The sequence below is a fragment of the Ursus maritimus genome, unplaced genomic scaffold (genome assembly GCF_017311325.1).
Source record: "Ursus maritimus isolate PB19 unplaced genomic scaffold, ASM1731132v1 scaffold_3, whole genome shotgun sequence".
Classification (NCBI taxonomy): Eukaryota; Metazoa; Chordata; class Mammalia; order Carnivora; family Ursidae; genus Ursus; species Ursus maritimus.
The window spans coordinates 64,939,760-64,961,846 of NW_024425563.1; the positions used below are offsets into that span (position 1 = coordinate 64,939,760).

The 22,087-nt window shown below is 39.0% G+C and overlaps 2 protein-coding genes across 3 annotated transcripts in view; one reads left to right on the top strand and one right to left on the bottom strand.

Annotated features, from left to right (window-relative positions):
• The window catches only part of C1GALT1 (core 1 synthase, glycoprotein-N-acetylgalactosamine 3-beta-galactosyltransferase 1), a 30,302-nt gene extending 20,158 nt beyond the window's left edge, over nt 1-10,144 (bottom strand). Inside the window, exon 1 of one of the 2 annotated variants that reach the window (XM_040644253.1) lies at nt 9,952-10,144. In XM_040644253.1, coding sequence (XP_040500187.1) covers nt 9,952-9,958 — 7 coding nt within the window. In that variant the 5' untranslated portion in view covers nt 9,959-10,144. Of the gene's footprint in view, nt 1-9,346; nt 9,901-9,951 lie in introns of those variants that run through there. The other variant, XM_008686280.2, reaches the window with a different exon arrangement.
• A 263-nt stretch (nt 10,145-10,407) lies between these two features.
• The window catches only part of ASNS (asparagine synthetase (glutamine-hydrolyzing)), a 154,714-nt gene continuing 143,034 nt past the window's right edge, over nt 10,408-22,087 (top strand). Inside the window, exons 1-2 of the mRNA XM_008686279.2 lie at nt 10,408-10,543; nt 11,351-11,420. The gene's annotated coding sequence lies outside the window, so the exon portion shown is untranslated. The remainder of the gene's footprint in view (nt 10,544-11,350; nt 11,421-22,087) is intronic.

A 22,087-nucleotide genomic window follows, 5' to 3' on the forward strand; every position in this document is an offset into this window, starting at 1 on the left:
CACATCAGGCTCCTTGCTCAGCAGGGATACTGCTTCTCCCTCTCCCTCTGCCCCTCCCCACTGCTCGTGTTCTCTCTCTCTCTCTAAGAAATAAAATCTTAAAAGAAAAAATGAAATACATTTCGTAAAGCTATAGCTGCCATAGACAGTGATTCCTCTGATGGAGCTGGGCAGGATAAATTAAAAACCTTCTGGAAAGGATTCAATATTCTAAATGGCATTAAGAACATTCATGATTCACAGGAAGAGGTCAAAATATCAACATGAACAGGAATTTGGAAGAAGTTGATTCCAACCCTCATGGATGACTTTGAGGGGTTTAAGACTTCAGAGGAGAAAATAACTGCAGATGTGGTAGAAACAGCAAGATAACTAGAATTAGAAATGGAGCCTGAAGATGTGACTGAATTGCTGCAATCTTAGGAAAAAACTTGAATGAATGAGGAGTTGCTTCTTAGGGTTGAGCAAAGAAAGTGGTTTCTTGAGATGAAATCTACTGGTGAAAATGCTGTGAAGACTTGAAATGGCAACAAGGTTTAGAATATTACATAAACTTAGTTAATAAAACATTGACAGGGTTTGAGAGGATTGACTTCAATTTTGAAAGAAGTTCCACTGTGGGTAAAATACAATCAAACAGTATCTATGCTACAGAGAAATCGTTCATGAAAAAATGAGGCAACAGATGTGGCAAACTTCGTTGTTGTCTTATTTTAAGAAATTGTTACAGCCACTCCAAACTTCAGCAACCACCACCTTGATCAGTCAGCAGCCATGGACATGAAGGCAAGACCCTCCACTAGCAAAAAGATTATGACTCACTGAAAGCGCAGATGATGGTTAGCATTTTTTAGCAATAAAGTATATTTTAATAAGGAAAATTAAGGTATGTACATTTTTTAAGGCATAATGCTATTGCATCCTTAATACACTACAATATAGTGTAAACATAACTTTTATATGCATGGGGAAACCACAAATTCATCTGCCTTGCTTTGTTGTGATGATATTTGCTTTACTGCAGTGGTCTGAAACTGAACTCGCAATATTTCTGTGGCATGCCTATACTACATGAATCATTCAGGAAGTTAAGTAGAACTTAACCAATTCTTCTTTTATGTAAAAGTTTGATACCAGTCTCTGACAAAGAAAGCCCAAAATATAGATAGCATTAAAAAAAAAAAAAAAAACTCAGTCCAATCTCACTTCAAAATAATACATCATCAAAGGGAATGCAGTCCAAACGCTAATGGTTATCTTAAGTTGGGTCCTCAGAAAGGAAACTGTGAAATGAGGTCTTTGTGTGAAAGCGGTTTATTAGAAAGTTTTCCCTGGGGGTGCCTGGGTGACTCAGTCAGCTAAGCATCTGCCTTTGGCTCAGGTCATGATCCCAGGGTCCTGGGATTGAGTCCCACATTGGGCCCCTTGCTCAACAGGGAACCTGCTTCTCCCTCTGTCTACTGCTTCCCCTGTTTGTGCATACTCCCCCCCCCAAAAAAAAAAACCAAATAAATAAAATAAAATCTTAAAAAAAAAAAAAAAAAAGAAAGTATTCCCTGAACAAACTTATAGGGAAGTAGGATAGGGAAGGAAAGGAAGTCATGCAAAGTTCCATGGGAGGTAATTTTAGCTCCATCCTGTAGGGTAGTTCTGGAGGCAATACAAGCTGCACCTCAGAGTTGTATTCATAGAATTAATCATTGGTTAAGGGCTGTCCTTAGGAAATAAACTTCTCAGACACTCCCATAGTTTGTACATTGGCAAAACTGGGTCTGGCAGTGTGAGGGCAGCCCAGCAACAAAGAACCTTAGGAGACAGATAACGGAAATGAATATACATTAGGAGCCTGTGAACAGAAAGAAGATACAGGCCCTTGGACAAAGCATTAGCATCATCTGCTACAGCAACTTTATGATTGGGAAAGTTAAAAATCGCTTGGTTTGGTTTTGCTCTAATGGAATCCCCAAAAGGTTCAGCAATCAATCATTCTAGTTCAATCATCGTATAGTGAAGAATACTGCACAGCCCTAACAATGTGTATAGAAACTTTAATTAGCTTTTTAGAATCTACTATAAAATATAGTCACTTAAGAATCACCAGGTATTTTAAGGAAAGCCTCTAATATGAAAGAAAAAAAACAAGAAAGTCAAATTTAAAGCAACTTGGAAGAGATGATATAATGAGATGAAAACTAAGAAAACCCCAATCATTGATATTCTGAGAGATTAAAAAATATCATGCCATTCTATTCATGAAATTAGAATAAGATAATAGCTTTAAAAAAAATTATGAGGACAAAAAGAACTCCACAACAAATTAAACTGTAAGAAAATAAAAAACCTGAATAGAACAGCCATAGGATAAAGTTAAGGAAATCACCACCAAAGTGAGCAAAACAAAAAGATAAGGTGATGGAAAATAAGAGAAAACTAATAACTAAAAATCAGTTTACAGGTGCAGATAAAAAAGAGGGGAGGAAATCAACAATCAAGTATTTCAAGGATGTTTCCAGATTGAAAGGATCCAATGATAGCTAATACTCTGAACAAAAACAGACCCACAAGATATAGTATCATGTAATTTCAGAACAATCTGGTCAAAGAAACCATTCTGCAAGATTGCAGAGAAAGAAGCAAAGAGACAATAATTAAATGGTTTTATTTTTTTTAATTTAATTTCTAAAAAATATTTTATTTATTTACTTAGAGAGAGAAAGTGAGAGAGAGAGAGAGAGCATGAAAGAAGAGGGAGAAGCAGACTCCCTGCTGAGCAGGGAGCCTAACATCAGGCTCTATCCCAGGACCCTGGGATCATGATCTGAGCCGAAGGCAGATGCTTTACCAACTGAGCCACCCAGGTGCCCCAAGAATTAAATGGTTTTAGACTTTCAAACAGCAACACTGAAAGCTAGAAGGCAATGGATAAAATCCTTCAAAATTCTGAGGAAAAATTATTTCCAATGTAGAATTTCAGACCCAGCCAAACTATCCAAGGATCAAGTCCATACTGCTGACTTGGTACACAAGACTTGGCTCTAGTTTACCTTCCTGCTTTCTTATTTCTCATACTCCCTTACCTGCAAGGACCATTCAGTCATTCTCCAAGTCTGCCATGAACTTGCATATGGATGACTTTGGCCATTCTATTCTTTTTGCTTGGTGTGCCTTCCTCACTTTGTCTACTGGATAGATACATAACTTTTTTTTTTTTTTTAAGATTTTTTATTTATTCATTTGACAGAGAGACAGCCAGCGAGAGAGGGAACACAAGTACAGGGAGTGGGAGAGGAAGAAGCAGGCTCCCAGCGGAAGAGCCTGACGTGGGGCTCAATCCCAGAACGCCAGGATCATGCCCTGAGCCAAAGGCAGACGCTTAACGACTGAGCCACCCAGGCGCCCCTGGACCCACTTAAATACGGGATTTTTGAAAATTAAATAATGTGGTTAAAAATTATTCTTAATGTTGTTTGGAAAATAAATAGGAATATAACTGGGAAATTCCTGAAAGGAGTATTGCAGGTTGGAGGGTAGATTAAGCCTACCAGAGATTAAAACATATTACCTACAATAAACAATGGTATAGTAATTAGAACAATTTGATATTCAGGCCAAACAGACATATCAATTTCCCTATAAATCAGTTTAAAAAAAACATTTTTAATGCTTTTAATTAATACAACAGACATTGTGCTGAGAAACTTTCTCTACAACCATGCCGTCAGAACTAAGCTATCTGAAAGTTTATCAGAGAGACTGGAACATCCCATTCTTGCATAGATGATGGATCATTCATCAAACTGCAGCAGCCTTAATTTCCAACTCAGAGTTTCAGATAGGGCTTCCCAGACACAACATTCCACATTTATCTAACTGTGTAGTTTCTAAGGAAACAGGACTTCTGAGTTTGCTTCTCAGCCCAGGCCCGATGTTAACTAACCCCTTGACACACAGCCTTGCTGTACTTCAAACCTATCAAATATTGCTTCATTTAAATTTTGTCTAAACTCCACCCTTCTCCAAAATCCTATAATAACCCTGTCCTTTCTTTATTTAGTAAAATGCTGGCAATTCCTCTGGTATGTGGTCTTCCTCACAGCAGCAAGTTAATTAACCTTTGTCAGCCTAAAGATACATACCCCTGGTGGTCTTTACCAGACTGAAATAAAGAGTCTATTAAAAAAAAACAAGTATGTGTGGAAATTTAATACATAATATACATAGCATTTCAAATCAAGAAAAAGATGGTTTAATTCAAGTAATGATACTGAAATAATCTTTTGGGAAAAAGATGAAAATCAGCCAGCTGGATCCCTACCTTTCTCTTTCAAATTCCAAATGTTTCTAAGATTTCAATATTAAAAAAAATGAAATTATAACAAAACTAGAAGAAAATATCTTTTTACATTCTTATAACATGAATTGAGATCTTCTCAAAACTCAGAAACTATAAGAAAATTGTATGAAATTATTCATTGGTTAAACTTCCGGCAGTGGAACTGCTGGTTCAAAGATGTTTCTATATAAAATGTTAAAAAAAAATCTGTACAGCAAAAAATGTCAACAAGTATCGTAATGAAAAAGATAAAAGCTCAATCTAATATAAAAACAGATAAAGAAAATAAAGGATTTGCAGAAGAAGAAAATACAATGGTCAAGGATGTTCAAATTTCACATTAAAGTAATTCAAATGCAGAAATACTATTTTTAACCTATCATACTAGCAAAAAATGTTTAGTAACACTCAGTCATAACATGGAAGAGAAAACTGGCACTCATGCATTCTTTCCCACAATATACATACTTACTGTCTTTTGGCAGGGCAATTTGGCAATAAATTTTAAAATTTTTAAATGAGTATGACCAGACCCATCATTTCATCATCAGAAATTTCTCCTATGGACACAAACACAGAAGTCTCTGAAGATGTTCATGGCAGCCACTGCCAAAAGATGTTTTCTTGTTGATAAGGAACTAGTTAAGAAAACAAACATGGTACATGATACCACAGAATACTCTGCAGCTGTCCAAACAATGATCTATATGTGCTAATGGAGAAAATCTTTGCATATTTCGCAGTTATGACTTTTTGCTAGTAAGGTGTAGTGGCTACTTTTTAAATCAGAAAAATGTACAGAAAACAAATGAAAAAACCCAAACGGAAACCATGATAAAAAATATGGATATACAGAAAAGAGTACGTTTTCTTTCCCATTTCTCTGTGTATTTGTATCTTTTACTTTACATCAAAGAGATGATGCTGTATCTACTAATCTCTACTCCACCCTTTTCATTTATTTTCTTCCATAACGTAACTCCATTCATTAAAACTGTGTAAGATAAAATATTTATTTTTTTAAGACAAAGTACTACAGTCTGTGTAGTATAATCACATTTGGCATCTTAAATTCTTCTGTATATATAATTCTGGAAAGGTGTATATAAAGATATTTAACAAAGGCTACCTCTGGGAACTAAGACTAGGTGGCATGAGCAAAAAGGGCTTTTTTTTTTTTTCATTTTATAACCTTTTAATGTTTTAATGCTTTTATCAAGTACACATTTATTATATTTTTTTGACAAAAATTAAATAAAGGTAGCTACTTCATCTATAAGGATAATCTAATAAAAACAAAGTGCACTAAAATCCCCACACTTGTTACACAAGAGGATCTCTTGATCCTTTTCAGACTTCTCGAAGTCTGACTCACACATACACTAACATTTCCACCTTGACCATAGGTATCTCAAATTCAACATGTCTAAAGTGACTCATTACCTTCCTCCCTTAATTCCCTTCCTATTCAGCTTAACTAAAATCACTGGCGATCACCTAAATTACCAATGGGTTCCTATTTCACTAGGAGCCATCTGTTTATCTGAACTAGAAATTAGAGTATCTCTAATTTTTTAACACTCCTTACTCCCCTTACCCTTGCCCCATATCCAATTACCAAATCTGACCCATTTTATTTCCTAAATGTTTTTTAATCTATCCTCTTCTCTCCATTTCTACTATTTCAGACCCTCCTCTCTCCCCTAAGCAACTACAATATTTAATCTGTCTCCCTCACTCAAGTGCTATCTCTCCTCAACTCATTCCCATTTTGTCATCAGAATGACCTATCTAAAATGAAAAGCTGACCAAGTCACTCCATGAGTCCTCCATGGAGCCCTACTGCCTATAAGACAAAAACTAAGCATCATTAATTAACATGATATATATAGATTCTCCTTGATCTAGACTCTGTCTTCCCTGGTCACCCTGGGTCTTCCCTGGTCATCCTATTCTTACCCACAGCACCTATTAACATCTAATATATTACATATTTTGCTTCCTCGTCTTGTTTATTGTCTCTCTTCTTCATCTTGTTCATTGGTTCTCAAACCTGAGTCTGCATCAGAATCGCCTGAAAGTTTTGTTAAAACAGTTTCTGAATCAAGAGGTCTGGGGGCTAGAGCCTGAAAATTTGGATTGCTAACAAGTTCCTGGATGATGCTGATGCTGCAAATCCAGGGACCACGTTTTGAGAACCAACGTTTTAGAACATACACTCCTCCAGGACAGAGATTTTGTCTACCTGTTTGCTTTCTCTCTGCAACCTGGTTCAGAGTAAGCACTGAGATAGGTAAATGACAAGTACATTTAGATGTCCCCTTCTCTGTTCCTACCACACCCCCTGATTTGGCCTGAAATATGGTGCTAAAAATTTGCTGAACACTGTAAAAGATAAATTATATGACTGTGATGGGTTAAGTTGTGTCCCCTCTCAAAAAACTGAGGTTGAAGTCTTAACCCCAGTACCTATGAATGGGATCTTATTTGGAAATAGGGTCTTTGCCGATGTAATCAAGTTTAGATGAAGTCATCAGAGTGGACCCTAATCCAATATGACTGGTGTCCTTATAAAAAAGGGAGAATGGAGTGGACTGGAGTGATAAAGCTGCAAGTCAAGGAATACCAAGGACTGCCAGTGACAGGAGAAGCTAACAGGCATCTAGGCAGATTCTCCCCTAGAACCTAGAGACCGTGGCCCTGCCAACATCTTGATTTCAGAATTCTAGCCTCCAGAACTGAGATGGTAAATTTCTGTTGTTTTAAAGCACCCAGTTTGCTGTACTTTGTTATGGCAGCCCTAGGAAACCAATAGAAGGACCAAGAATGCAAATGACTATACCAAGCCATACATAATTTCAAATTCTGCCTATTATCTGATTTCCACCAGTTTAAATGTTTTAAATACACAGCTTTAGTTGTAAACTAATCAGGTTTCCCATTTCAGAATCTCTCCAACTTAGTAAGTCTCTCCCTGCCTTCAATGTGCAAGGCAGCTCATACTACAGGGTCTAGATAACTTACTCAGGTATTTTTGGTTTCTCCTACCTTCTTACATGCTTCCCTATTTCACAAATATCCATTTATTTTTTTCCTTCAAGGGACACTTCTTATTTTCATACATTACACATTTTGGTGTATATTTTCCCCTTGGCTATTTTAATTAGTTGCAAAGTGAAAATTTAAACACACATTAGATATACATTTAAATTTAAGATAAAATACTGTCTTCTCTTTTAGAGAACAATTCTCCATTTCCCCCCCTTCTCTTTCTTCCTTCTTTAAAAGGAATGATCTTAATCCTAAAAAATTTTCGGTAAAAAAAATTTTGATATACTTTTCTTTCCTTTTTTTTTTTTTTAATTTATTTATTCGACAGAGATAGAGACAGCCAGCGAGAGAGGGAACACAAGCAGGGGGAGTGGGAGAGGAAGAAGCAGGCTCATAGCGCAGGAGTCTGATGTGGGGCTTGATCCCATAACGCCGGGATCACGCCCTGAGCCGAAGGCAGACGCCTAACCGCTGTGCCACCCAGGCGCCCCTCTTTCCATCTTGTTACAGTTTGTACACTAGTGTCTTTATTCAAATCTCAACAAATCTTCTAAAAGTAACATGGTTGTACTGGGAAGCTTAAAATTTTAAATGAATCTGAAATTAATTTTGTCAAGTTCTCCCCTTTCCATTTAACATTTGTTTATAGCTGCACTGTCACAAGAATTCTGATCAATAATTTCATATCACAGACTCTATTTTAAATTACCATGGTTTACAAGGTTTACAAGCTGTAAGATGCAATTTTTATCTTAGCACAAATCAATATACAAATAGTAAATTGCATACGCCTAAATGACAGTTTTGTATTTCTATGACTGGGTGAAAATTAATCCACTGTATGTACTACTAAAAAAGCTTGTGGTAAAATTCTAAGAATTTCTGGATATCAAATTACCTCAGAAATATAGACTAGTATAACCTATGCCAAAAAAATATATTTAAGAAAAACCTTATCTATCCTTCAATGGGTATTAACCACAAAATATTTTTAAAATTCTGAAGCCTAAATAAAAAGATACAGAAAAAGACAAATTACAGGCAAATTTAAGAGAGATATTTAATACTTCTCCACAAGTACTGAAAAACCATGCTCTTTTCCTATGAAGAATTTTAAATGAGTCATACTTTCCTTACTAAATCACTGTTTTACTTAACATATGGTGAAAAGAGTTAACTGTTTGGTAACTTGAAACTTTATATTCACTTCAAGTGCACATCAATATATGCTAAGGCTAGTGGAAAATAAGTATAATTTACTGTATACAATACTTGGAACACACAGCGTCATGTGCATAAGGTTCACTTGACCGCTAAGGGTATGGAAAGCTGTCTAAATATTTCCTAAAAATTCAGGTTCCCACTGTCTAAACCTACACCAAAATTAAACAAGTTGAAATGCACAACACTTTTTCCTGGCACCCAGGCGGAGCTATCTATATTCTGTGCCTAACTCTTAGTAAGTGAACATATTTCTGTCCCAATCACATTGGCCCAATTATTCACTTTAATGCGTTAAAATTCTACCATTATAACTTGTTAATTCATAATGAAGTCAGTTCATGGTTAGCATAAGAGTTTCCAATCTGAAAAGCGTTAAAAAGATATACTACAGTATCTATAACGAATTTACAGAACTAGATCATAAAGCCAATCAACTTTTCCAGAGCATGTGGTGCTTTCTTATTTAAAAAAATAAGAGAGTAAGAGCTAGGGAAGAATAAATCCCCATTCCCAAATTACGTTCTTCTTTTAAGAGTATACAATTTCTCCAAATTCAAAGCTGTATGGCCAACTTGTCAGCACCTACTACTCACAGCACATTTGCGGTGTTTGGGGGGGTGGTGGTGAGAAAAAACTCTTTTCCTCCTTCTCTACGCAGCAAGTGAGTCAAACACACCTGGCTTGCTCATTCTGCCAGAGGCAATGAAATTTAAAAAAATAAATCAGCCACAGACAAACCTGATGATCCAAGAAAGCCCCGAGGAAGTCCCCCGGCACTTGTGGAAGACGCCCACTCGCTCGGCACCTCAGGCTGCCCGGCAGCCCGGCGGCTCTCGCGGAAGGTGCCCACACCTGAGCCCTGGGTCCGAGCTCAGCCCTGGGTCTCGCCTGACCCACAGGTCAGAGGGGGGCAGGAAGGGCCGGCGGGCAGGACCTCTAAGTGGTCGGAACGCGACCCGGCGCTACCCCACGCCTCACTGCCGCCGCCCGACGGCAGGCAGCGCGCGAAGAGGAGGAGAGGGGCGCGAGGAAGAGGGGAGGGGCACCCACGGGCAGAAAGGAAGAACCCACCACGAAGAGGAGGCTACTCGTCAACAAAATAGCGGCCCGATGGGCAGACGGCCCCAATGGCAGTTCACGGAGGCGCCGGGGACAGGAGTGCCCCACGCCTCCCTCAGGAGCCCTCCAGTCCCCAGCCCCGGCGGCGACCCCGAGACACCTGTTTGGCTGCGCCCGGGTTTGGTTCCACCCTCTACGCTCCCCCAACACACACTCCGATCAGTGAGGACGAGGTGAGCCGAGACCTTGGACCCGCAGCCTGAGGGCGCCTCCGCCGGCCGTACCTGACATCAGCCGCGGCTCCCTCTCGCCCCTCCTGGGGGGCGGAGAGGGGGACGACTCGAGACCGGCAACCGTAGCTCCTCCCGGTACCCGCAGAAGTGGCTTGCGGCCGCTAGCTGGGGCCGCCCGCTGCCGCCCAGATCATTCCCTGGCGGCGGCGGCAGTAGCGGCAGCGGCGGCTGAGGCGGGCCCAGCTTAACCGTCCCTCCCCCCTCCCCCCGCCCGCTCGGTCGCTCCGCCCCTCCCCGCAGCGCGTCCAGGCCGCGGCCCGCCGACGGCGCAGCCGCCACCCAGGGGTCTCCTAGAGCTGACGTCGCCGCCACCGCACCAGCCCCAGGGAAGGGCGGAGCGAGAAGGGGGAGGATGGGGCGGGGCTATGGCGACGTGAGGACGTGGGGATTGGCCGCCAAGCTCACGCCCCGCCCTTCTGCGAAGGGGTCTGGGAAGTCGGGTCTTCTACGAGCAGTAGTCGCAACCCACTTGCGGCTTCTCGCTGTTGGCCTTCTGCTTCCTGATTCTGCTATGGGGTTTTGCATTAGCTTCCGGACCTTGAGAGAAACTAAAGCAGTGAAACTACAGGGACTGAGGCTGGAGGTACTTGAGGACCTCTGTGTGGGGGACAGGCTCTAACCCTGCAGAAGTCTTTTGGCCTCTAGCCTGCTTCCCGTTCTTTTTTCTCCTGTCCCCCACTCCCCTACCCACCCCGTACTCTCTGTAGTCAGTACTTCTCTGGCCTTAATGAAAGGAAATACAGCAAGATTAGGTATGCAAACGGGTGCTGGGTAACCAGAGACGTGAACCCGGAAGGGTTGAAAACATAGTGGTACCACAAAGCCTTTTGTATCACACGTGGTTTGGTCTGTCATTACTTCAGTGCTGTCAGGCAATAACAGGAAGAGCTTCCTTAGGGCTTTCCAAAACTCATCTTCCTTTTAGTTGGCCAAAGGACTTTGAATCAGAAAGCGTTTTGAGGGATACATGAGGGAGGAGCCTGTGAGCCATTGAGGCAACCCCACAGCAGTCAGGAGGTGGGGATAAGGTCTTGGCTTTAACATCATCCACCCTCAGGCCTAGCCTGGGGGTGAGAAAACCACCCTGCTTCTTTTAAAAGCCCGTCTCAGTCAGTTCTTTAGTGCCTTTCAGCATAGCCTTTAGGAGTGTGGGCTCTGTGCTGGAATCTTGGTCCTTCCACTTGTTTACTGTGCAACCTTGGCAAGTTACTTAACATGCCTGGGAGAAATAATGAACAATGTATGTAAATTATTGTCGTTGTTCTTTTTCCTTTGTTTAGATTCCCCTCTAGTGTAGTTTGCCTTGATATGCCATTAATAGACCCAAGAGAATCTTCCAAAAGAACTTAAGCACATCTAGAGATTCTTATTTAAACCTTTTATTTTTCAGATGAGAAAACTGAGGTCAGAAAGATAAACTGATGGGCCCAAGCTAGAAGTGCAAGTATCCTGATGTTCAGGTTAGTGCTCTTTTCCTGGCCCATGCCTCCAGACTTCTCTATCTTACATCCTTACCTGTATCCTCTTCTTTTTCCTCCAGTTTGTGTATGGTTAATTGCCGAGCCTCATCCCCCTCCCTTCCACAACCACTGTAAAACAGGAGGAAAAGGAGACCCTTCCAGAGGTCACAGTGTTCCAAATAGAAAGCGAAACAAACAAAAATGCAAGATTCCTTACCTCATTTTAATTTTATTGAAATCTTTAATGAATAAGGAATAACTTTGCTTTTTCCATTGAGCAAAGGTAAGAAACCATTCCAAAGATAAGTTCAGCCATAGCATGTCTCAGAAAATTACTGGCAGGAAACAATATTGATTTGAACAAAACCAGATCGAATACATCCCTCCCATCATTTTGGGTATTTGAAAATAGCTTTTATTTTCGTGACGATACATAGTTATTCAAACAAATAAAAAAAAATTATCCAAATCTCATAATCCATAGGTAACCATTTTTTAAAGTGGATGTTACATTCTTCTAGATATAAAGAATAAAAAACACAAAGACATATAAATACAATATTTCATAAACTGGATTTTATTATGTATATAGTTCTTTTCTTACTGAACAATGTATCATGATTAACATTTTTAAAAGATAAATGGATGTACCATCATTTATCTAACCCGTATTCTATTGATATTTGTTTTTTTCCCAAATTTTTAATATAATAAACAACTCTGATGAACTTTGTTATGCACATACCTTTGCACAACTGTATAATTATCTACTTGGACAGATTCCTAGAAGTGACATTAATGTCCGCCAGTTCTTCAGTGTTATCAACTAGAAAAAAAAAGTTGTGGTTACTTTGAAAAATATGCTTTGTATATGGGACTCAAAATGACTAGATTGTCCCATTTGAAACACAGATAAATCATGGGCAGTATATTTGTCTGTCTGGTGTGGTGTTTAAATAATGTGTGTCAAAGCTTGTTGGAGCACAATAATGTGTGTTGAGTCTCCTTGGAGCAGAGTGGTAGACACTGGTAGTTGTTTAAGCCCAAATCCTTTCTTCCTTAGTAGCAGAACTTTGATTTTTTTCAGGGTGACAGTGTGTCTAGTTAAAAATATTTACTTCTCCAGATTTCTGTAAGCCGTGGCTGGCTGTGTGACCGATCAATAAAATGAAAATGGATATTGCTAGGAGAGGCTCAAAGCTTTATGGAAGAAATGTCCTATTAGCCGTTGGAACTGTACCCATTTTTTTTTCTTACCTGGAACGGTGACTCAGTGCTGGAGGTGGAGCAGCCATATTTCAACCATAATAACCAAAGCCCCACACAGTATTAACAGTGTAGGAAGACAGAGGTGCCAGGCTTTGTGATTGCTTGAGAGGGCCAGCTTATTAGCTTTGGACCGCCCATTTCTGGATTTGTTGTTATGTAAGGGAAAATAAATCCCTCCTATTTAAGGTTTTGTTATTTGGATTTTCTGTTAATAAGCAGTGAATGCATTTCCTAATGATACAACAAGCTAGGACAAGTCAGCATTTATTTAGCATTGTATGTGGAATTTTTTAATAGGGTGAAATGAAAATGGGGACACAAAATAGAAACAAATAAGCAACAACCACAAAAAAACCACTGTCTAATACACTCAGTTTCCCTTTAAATATCCAAATGTTACAATGAGATTAAAACATTTTGTAATAATTAGATTAAACTCAGTAAATTAAATTGTATTCACTGATATAGTGGTTTTAAAATATGTCCATAAGTTCTTTGATGCTTCTTCTTTCAAACGGTGGGATTTTATTCCTCTCACCTTGAGTTTGGACTGTGTTTAGTGACTTGTTCTCATGAATAGGATGTATAAATGACTTGTGTGACTTTTTAGAGGAGATTATAAAACGTATGCCAAAAAATAAAACATATGCCAGTTTTTTCTTCTCTCTCTGGGACTGCTTGCTGGGAAAAGATGGTTGTCAAGTCATAAGGACTCTCAGGCAACTTTATAGAGAGGCCCACATTATAAGTAATTAAGGCTTCCCGCCAATAGCCAGTAAGGAACCAAGGACTCTTGACAACAGCCATGTGAGTGAACTTGGAAGCAGATGCTCCAGTCCTGGTCAAGCCTTCAGATGACTGTATCCCTCATCAACATCTTTATTGACTTTAGGAGAGATCCTGAGCCAGAACCACTCCGTTAAGCGGCTCCCAAATTCCTGGTCCGCAGAAACTCTAAGATAATACATGTTTGTTGTTTTAAGGTATTACAGTTTGGGATAATTTGTCATGCAGCAAAGATAACTAATATAGCTGGGTATAATAGAGCCTAGCACAATGGCTGGCACATATGTAGGTGTTTAATGATTTGTCGTTTGAATGAACAAACAATTCAGTGAAGGAGAGTATGTATTTTTTCACTTAAAGGGTAGCATACAATGCTGGTATTATCTTTGCTTTCTGACACCTGTATTACATAAGGGTTTTCTGATGTGATCATAGAGAAATCAGTTGTGAATCTTACTGAAATCTAAACATTGACAATCCTGGAGGAAACATAGTGAATAGAGCAGTGGAACCCTTGAGACTCCCAGTTTTGTCACTGATTAGCTGAGTGGCCCATGGCAAGTCATCTAAACCCTCTAAATCTCAATTTCCCTATCCGTAAATTGGGGAAAATAATCCCAACCTGCCTCAAAAGGTGATTAATCAGATTATATGTGACAGTGTAATTGAAAAGCATTGACATTCTTTTAATTACATCAGGCTCATGAGATCTACCCTATTTTATTTTTAAGCAATTAAGTATTAAATATTTTAGGTGTGTACACCATGAAGAGTTTTCTTTCAAGAGGTGATAACTTATTACTGATTTTACTGTGTACCTTTGTAAAATATTAGCATCATTCATAGTGAGCAGTTAAGATTTAAGAGTATGGCAGGATGGTAGGTTATTATATGTCAGATCTCATTTTATTAGCCCGTTGAAAATTTATTGCACTTTAAAAAGAATACATAATTACGACTGCCTCCTTTTCCTTTCCATGAATTAATTTATAATTGCGGTTGGGTGTGTGCCCCTCTTTGTGGTAACAGTGGTAGTTAAACATACTTAGTAATAAACATACATTTAACCAATAATTTGGTCTAAGAGTTTGTCCTAGAGCAAAATTGCACCCTACAGCAAGAAAATAAATGATAGAATATATGTCTTTCTCTTTCAGAGAGGAAGACTTGGGCACACAGGGAAGTCTTTATACAATGGACACCAGAGATTATGCAATTATTGACAATGCACAGTTTGGTGGTATGGGTGACCCCAGAGGTAAATGTGTGAGGATGAGTAAGATAGAGCCTTGGTATAAGATTCAAGCCTTGATTATGTAGTGAATGAATTATCCAAATTCCCTTGTTTTATTCTATTGTTCTTTCTTGCTTTCTGGTATCCAGTATGACTCCACATCAGTTGGAACTACTGGCTTAACTAAACATCAGGTTATTTGTAGTTGCAGGTGACCCCTGCTACCTACCATCTTTATTCACTAACTTGAATAGGAAGAAGAATGCTGGAAAAAAAGGACAGAGCTTTCTTTTCTGGTGATGGTGTGCTTTTGAGCAGGACTTCTCATTTATTATTGAAAATACCTGCCAAGATAAAGTATTTTCATCCTACAGAAACTAAAAGAGCATTTCCAAACAGTTTTTATTCCTTGCAACTGCATTTTCACAAAATCTACCAAGATTTTGAGACAGTTGGAAAGGCTAATGTTATTTTCTAAGTTGATTGACATGTAAAGGGAATAAAGGTGGAGAATAGAGGAGAGGAGAAGATAAGGGAAAAAAAAGAAAGTTTAGGAAATACTTTTAACCTCAAGGGAAGAGGACTCAGCATGACGCACAACATATTAGCTTGAAAGCAGACACTGCCACAGTTGCACTGAGGAACTTGTGTCATCTAGAGAAAGATTCTCGACTTATGAGATTGGGCTCTCTGGGATTACTTATCCCGAGTTTCTCTAGTTCCCTGGAATATGAATCAAAATATTCCTTAATTGTTTTCCCTTGTGGTTCAACAAGAGCAGAAAGCATTTGTTTTAAATGGAATAGGTGAAGCTAGCTTTAGTTTAAAATCCCTAAGCAGTAAATTATTAATGTGTATGCTACTTCTTTTATTGTAAAGAACTGACTTACAAATCTTAGCTGCATATTGTGACATCTTTTTATCTCATTTCTTTTAAATTGTATTTAAATGTATGCATATCTAAAAATGGATCGTGGTAGATACTTTGTTGGGTTTCTTGCCATCATCCATTGAGAAGCACCATCTTCTTCATCACTTTTCCTCCAATTCTCATCTACAGGTTGAGTCTCCAGAGTACTGTTCATATAAGGACACTTCCCCCTTGCTGGTGATAGCTGATTGGAGATAGACTTTGATCCTCAGAGGAATCAATCAGATTCTCTGTTATAGAAATTTGGAATTGGGAGAGAAGTCTTAGTTTCTTTCTCTTAAACACTAACACTGTAACCCAAACATGGGCTTGTAACTCAGATATGTAAGCCCAAGATAAGGGGAAGAGGAATCTACTCTGTAGAGAGAAAAATGAAGCAGACTCTTTGAGAAGAGTAGTGACCCTGAGCTGTGGTACTCCCACAGAGAGAGAGAGAGAGAGAGAGAGAGAGAGAAAGCAAAGAGAGTCACTTGCTAGCTTTGCACAGATTTTCTATGGCCCCCATACTGCAAGTGGCCTGCCTGCTCTTGAGTTCCATGGATCCCTACACTGTATTCTCCTATTAATTTATACTTTGTTTGTTGTTGTTAGCTTAAATGGCTAATTTTTCCATTTAATTGGAGATATATATATATATGTATATATTCCAAGTAATTTATTAGAAATGTATTTTTTAAATATATTTCTAATAAATCTCATTTTATTTAAGAGAGATCTAAATAGTTCTTTTCATTTATAAGAAGTAAAAAGCATTGTGAAAGCTTTGGTCTGAAGAATAACATAAGGCTTATGAAAAACATGCAAAAATTACAGTCTTTTGAATAAGAAGAGCATAATGGCAGAGTAGGAAGTTCCAAAATCTCACTCTCCCACAGAAACATCAAAAAAACAAGCAGAAACAGTCAGAACCAATCTTGTGAGAATCTAGAAAACAGTTAAGAGTTTATAGCACTAAGCACTGAATCAAGAAAAAGGCACCTCAAAACAGTACGAAGAGTTTGTGGTCATTTTATTTGTCTTTCCCCTACCCTTTTCTCTGCGTGGGGACAGTCTTATAATGTCAGTTGTCTTAAAGGGACACCAGTCTTAAGGCAGCAGTCATAAGGCCACTGCAGTCATAAAGAGGCAGAGTCTTAAAGTGTAGCAATCCAAAAATGGTAGCTGCCCATGTTCCCAGCGTGCTGCTGTTTCCCTGGTTCTTTGAAGGGAGCAAACTGACCTTGTTCAGAGATCACTGTGATGTCTGTTCTAATCTATCTGGGGGTGCTATAGACAATTGTGTCTCCCAAAATTCATATGTTCAGGCCTTAACCCCCATTGTGATTGTAGGGCTTATAAAGAGGTGATAAAAGCTAAATGAGGTCGTAAGGATAAGACCCTCATCTAGTAGAGCTAGTGCCCTTGTAAGAATAGACACCGGAACTCATTATGCCTATCATGTGAAGACACAATGAGAAGGCAGCTATCTGCAAGCCAGGAAGAATCCTCATCTAAAACTGAATTGGTTGGTGCCTTGATTTTGGACTTTCTATCCCCCAGAACTGTGAGAAATAAATTTCTGGTGTCTACACCATTCAGGCTATGGTATTTTGATATAGCATCCCAAGCAGACTAATAATGGGGCAGGCTCTGATGCAAGATGTTCTGCCCTGTTTTGCCTAACTCAGAACTCTGGTGAGAAAGATTGAAAATGCTGCAAGTGGAATTAACAATCCTCAACCACCTGAGGCAGAAATTATGGCTGAAACATACAACAGACTGCCTAAGACAAAAGCTGGGTAGAGTTTCTTTGGGAAATTAAGACATTCAAAAGCAACTATGTAAATGGGGGGATTTAAAAAGCCCTGTGCATGCTCACGGCAAGACACATACTCAAAAACTCAAGAAGACCCTATGCTTTCACCTTGGGCTCATCCCTTGGCACAGTGAAAGCTGGCAAGTTGGAGGAGGGCCCCGGCTCAGAGCCAATTTGCAAAGACTGCGAGGTTCCTAGCATTCAAGGATATTTCTATCACAACCCTTACTGAACACAAGCTGAGGAACAGAGACTTCAGTGACTACATGTGACAAGGAATACAGTCTTTGCAATAGTAGTTTGGGAAGGATATTAAATTAACTGATTGCTACAGCCTTCAATAACCAGAAAATAGTAAACCCTGTGAAAGAGGAAAAATCTGACTTCCAGTTATGACATTATAATAGTCAAATGTCAGTTCTAACAACAACAACAAAAAATTACAAGGCATACAAAGAAACAAGAATGGCTCATTCAAAGGAATGAAACCATCTGGGAGGAAGTCCAGACATTGAAGTTACTAGACAAAGATTTTAAAGCAACTGTCTTAAATATGCTCAAAGAACCAATAGAAAAAAATGGACAAAGAACTAAAGGAAATGAGGAAAATGATGTATGAACAAAATTAGAACATCAATAAATAAATTATAAAAAGGAACTAAAGAAAAATTCTGGGACTGAAGAGTATAATAACAACAACTTGGACAAATTATTGGCTCAAAGACAAAATAGCTTTTTTGCAGAAGATTCTGGCCTGGTCCCACATCATTAGATGATGTCCCTGAAGTCAAATCATAAAATTTGTCATAGTTTGGTGTGGTTTAGTGGAAAGATCTTGTGCTTTGGATTAAGATCAATGTGCTTGAATTCTAGCTATAAATAAAAATAACAGTGATTAGCATTACTAGTTGAAATGGAGAAAGCTCTGAGAAGGAAGAACTCAGAGTCTAGGACTTACATAACTTTTGCTGCTCAGTTACTATTATATTAAACACTATATCAAACACTTACCTTGCTGATTTATTTTCATCTTCACACCAACTCTCTGAGGATGCATTACCAACTAATAAAGAAACTAGTCTCGGAGATTAAGCTCTTGTAAATAGTAAAAGGGATACCACTCCAGTTTTTTTTAATGCTTTATTAAGGTATAATTGACATGCAATAAGATCTATGTAAGATGTATGATATGATGTTTTGACATATGTAAACATAACCACAATCAAGATATTGAACATATCTATCGCTTCCCCTCCAAAGTTTTCTCCTGTCACTTCCCACCCCTCCCCATATCTAAGCAACCACTGACCTGATTTCTGTCACTACAGATTAATTTGCAGTTTCTAGGGTTCTATAAATGGAATCACACAATGTGTGCTTTTTTTTAAATCTGGCTTTTCTTCACTCAGTATAATTATGTTGAAATTAAAGTATGTTGTTTTGGTCATCAAAAGTTCATTCCTTGTTATTGCGGAGTAGTATTCCATTATAAGGATATACCACAATTTGTGTATCCACTCACTGATGGACAATTAACCAAATCGTTTCTGACCCTAAACCCATGATACACTCTTTCCCCAGCATCCTCACATACTGTGTGGTCTTGGGAAACCTAACTATTCTCTCTGAGCCTCAGTTTTTCTCATTGTAAAAATGGCAATGGTATTTTTCCCAACAGGATTGTCATTAGTGAGATAACACGTGAAAGCACCTAGTACTGTACCTGGCACATAGTAGGTGCTTACAAATATTCATCTTCTCCAGGAAAGAAATATCTCTAGGAAGGAAAGAGAAAAAATATAGCAGTATATGCCTTTCTGGAGTCTTTCTCCCTGCAGTTTCAAGATTGCTTGCTTTAATTTCCCCTGTTTACATCTTATCTACACCTCATGAATATGATGTTCCCCTTTTCTCTCTAATCCAAATATGGACACAAACTCTTTTTCTTATTCTCATACTATGGCTGAAATAGAATGATGTTTTCACAAAAAATTGAGGTATAAATTAGAAGGGTATAAATATATAAAAACAAACAGTGTAGAAATAGTCAAGGGTTCCAGAACATGCTTCTTTCCCAGATAATCCCAGCAAATAAGTCAAAGTTGTTGTTGTTGTTTTTAATTTTCAATTTTTATTTTGACATAATTTCAGATTTTATAGGAAAGTTGCAGGAATAGTATAAAGAATCTTGATACAACCTCTTCCGTGATTATTGCTTTACAACTTTTAACAACTCATTTAAATTATTCTCTTATTCTCTTGCCTCCAAAATTTAGGCTAATAGTGGCTTTGGCAGAAAATATTCAATTAACTCAGTATGATAACAAATATAACAACAATAACGATTCCAAAAGTTGCTTACTGAATAACTGATAAGTGCCAGACTACCTGCTGGATGTTTAACTGGGACTGTCTCCTACTCTAAACAACCTTGTAAGGCCAGTACTATTATTACAGCCACTTAACAGATATGGATATTGAGACCGGGCTTTGGGATAGTGCCCAAAATCACACAGAGAAAATCTTTTTTTTTTTTTTTTAAGATTTTATTTATTTATTTGACAGAGATAGAGACAGCCAGCGAGAGAGGGAACACAAGCAGGGGGAGTGGGAGAGGAAGAAGTAGGCTCATAGCAGAGGAGCCTGATGTGGGGCTCGATCCCATAACGCCGGGATCACGCCCTGAGCCGAAGGCAGACGCTTAACCGCTGTGCCACCCAGGTGCCCCACACACAGAGAAAATCTTATGGTACTAAATGCAAATGGAACCAAACAGATTCCTGGACCTGCTAATTTTAAAAATCAAATGTCAGCAAACTACAGTCTTTGGGCTAAATCCAGGCCACGAAAGAGCTTTATTTAGTCCCAGACTTGCTTGTACAAGGATCACATACTCTCACACAGATGGGTGGGCACAACCTGGTCTGAGCTACTTCCTAACCTGCCTCCTGTTTTTCAGTTATCTGACCATTTTCTCTCACTGACTTCTGTGATTTCTTGTCTTGCTCACAAAAATACAAGCCTGGGGGCTCCTGGGTGGCTCAGTCGTTAAGCCTCTGCCTTTGGCTCAGGGCGTGATCCCAGCGTTATGGGATCGAGCCCCACATCAGGCTCCTCCGCTATGAGCCTGCTTCTTCCTCTCCCACTCCCCCTGCTTGTGTTCCCTCTCTCGCTGGCTGTCTCTCTCTCTGTGTCAAATAAATAAATAAAATCTTAAAAAAAAAAATACAAGCCTGCCTCTTTAAGTTCTAACTAACTAGATACCATTTTGTCCTTCTATTGAGGGTCTCAGAGTCTAAAGGATATAAACTGACAGGCAAGGTTAATCTTCACCAGGCTTGGGCATTCTTGGGACATTTTATAATGGCTCACCCCAGACATCTTAAATAATAAAAATGATACTATACACGTGATCAAGGGCAGCAAACCTGAGGTGGACGCTGTGTTACATTGCTCTGATTCCCCCTTGAGGACTGAGATTTATTTCCCTAGCTGTTGGGAGTGCTGGCAGCAGACAACCCACAGCTGCCAGCCCTCTCAGGGAACGCCCTCAGGTGCAAACACCTGTCTTAACTCAAGGTCATGCCTCCTTTTAGGGCACCCACACGCAAGGACTGATCAACATAAGGGTATTGAAACTCAGCCTCTCCACTTCAACCTGTGGTATTCTCTAGGACCATTCCAACATCAGAGATCCCCACAGAAAGACTACACATAGCCCAACTTCTTCCTCTTTACAATCCTGCTTCCTCCTCTTCTCTTTCACAGGCGTCAACCTCAAAAGCACTTCCTAATAATCTTTATGCATGCTGATCTCTGTTTCACAGTCTGTTTTCTGGGGAACCCCACTTATGACAAAACCTAAAGCCACATGAGAGCTATTTCTCAACCCCCTCGAAATCCAAGCTCTTTTCTAAGTGTCTGAGGTCAATAGGTGATATAATTTTGAGTGACTTCTGCCTACCTAAAGCTAGTTCTTCATGCATTGACACCAGTGTTCCACGTGAGAAATGAAGAGAAATAGACCCAGGGCAACCTGTTAGTCTTGTTCTCTGTCCACAAGTCAGCCCACAGTCATTTCACCATGCTGTTCAGTGTTGATTTAGATAATTACTGGTTTTTAAATTTTTCACATTTAATCAGAGGTAGAATTTTGAAATACTTCCAGTGTGTCAGCCCTCTTTATGACCATATTTGCCTTAGGGTAAACCTCAATAAAATATTCACTTGCACACATATTTTAAGGACACTTGAAAGATCACATACTAGAGACGGGTTTCCTGTTTTTTCTGGTATATTTTTCAAATGTTTCCATGGTGATACAACCTGGTAGAGTAGTAGATATTAGACAATATGTGTTCTAATCCTTGCTCTGTCACTTACTAGCTTCTTTTTGAGCCTCATGGTTCTTACCTATAAAAGAGAGGTAATGATGCCCATCTTTTAGAGTAATTGTGTTGGTTAAATGAGAGGGTATTTGCAAAGGGCCTACCACATTCAAGTGTTCAATAAATGGTAGCTATTTATTTTAACTTAATTTTTTAAAATTTAAATTCCGTTAGCCAAGGTATAGAACATCATTAGTTTTTGATATAATATTCAATGATTCATTAGTTGAATAAAACACACCCAGTGTTAACTGGGTGATGGGA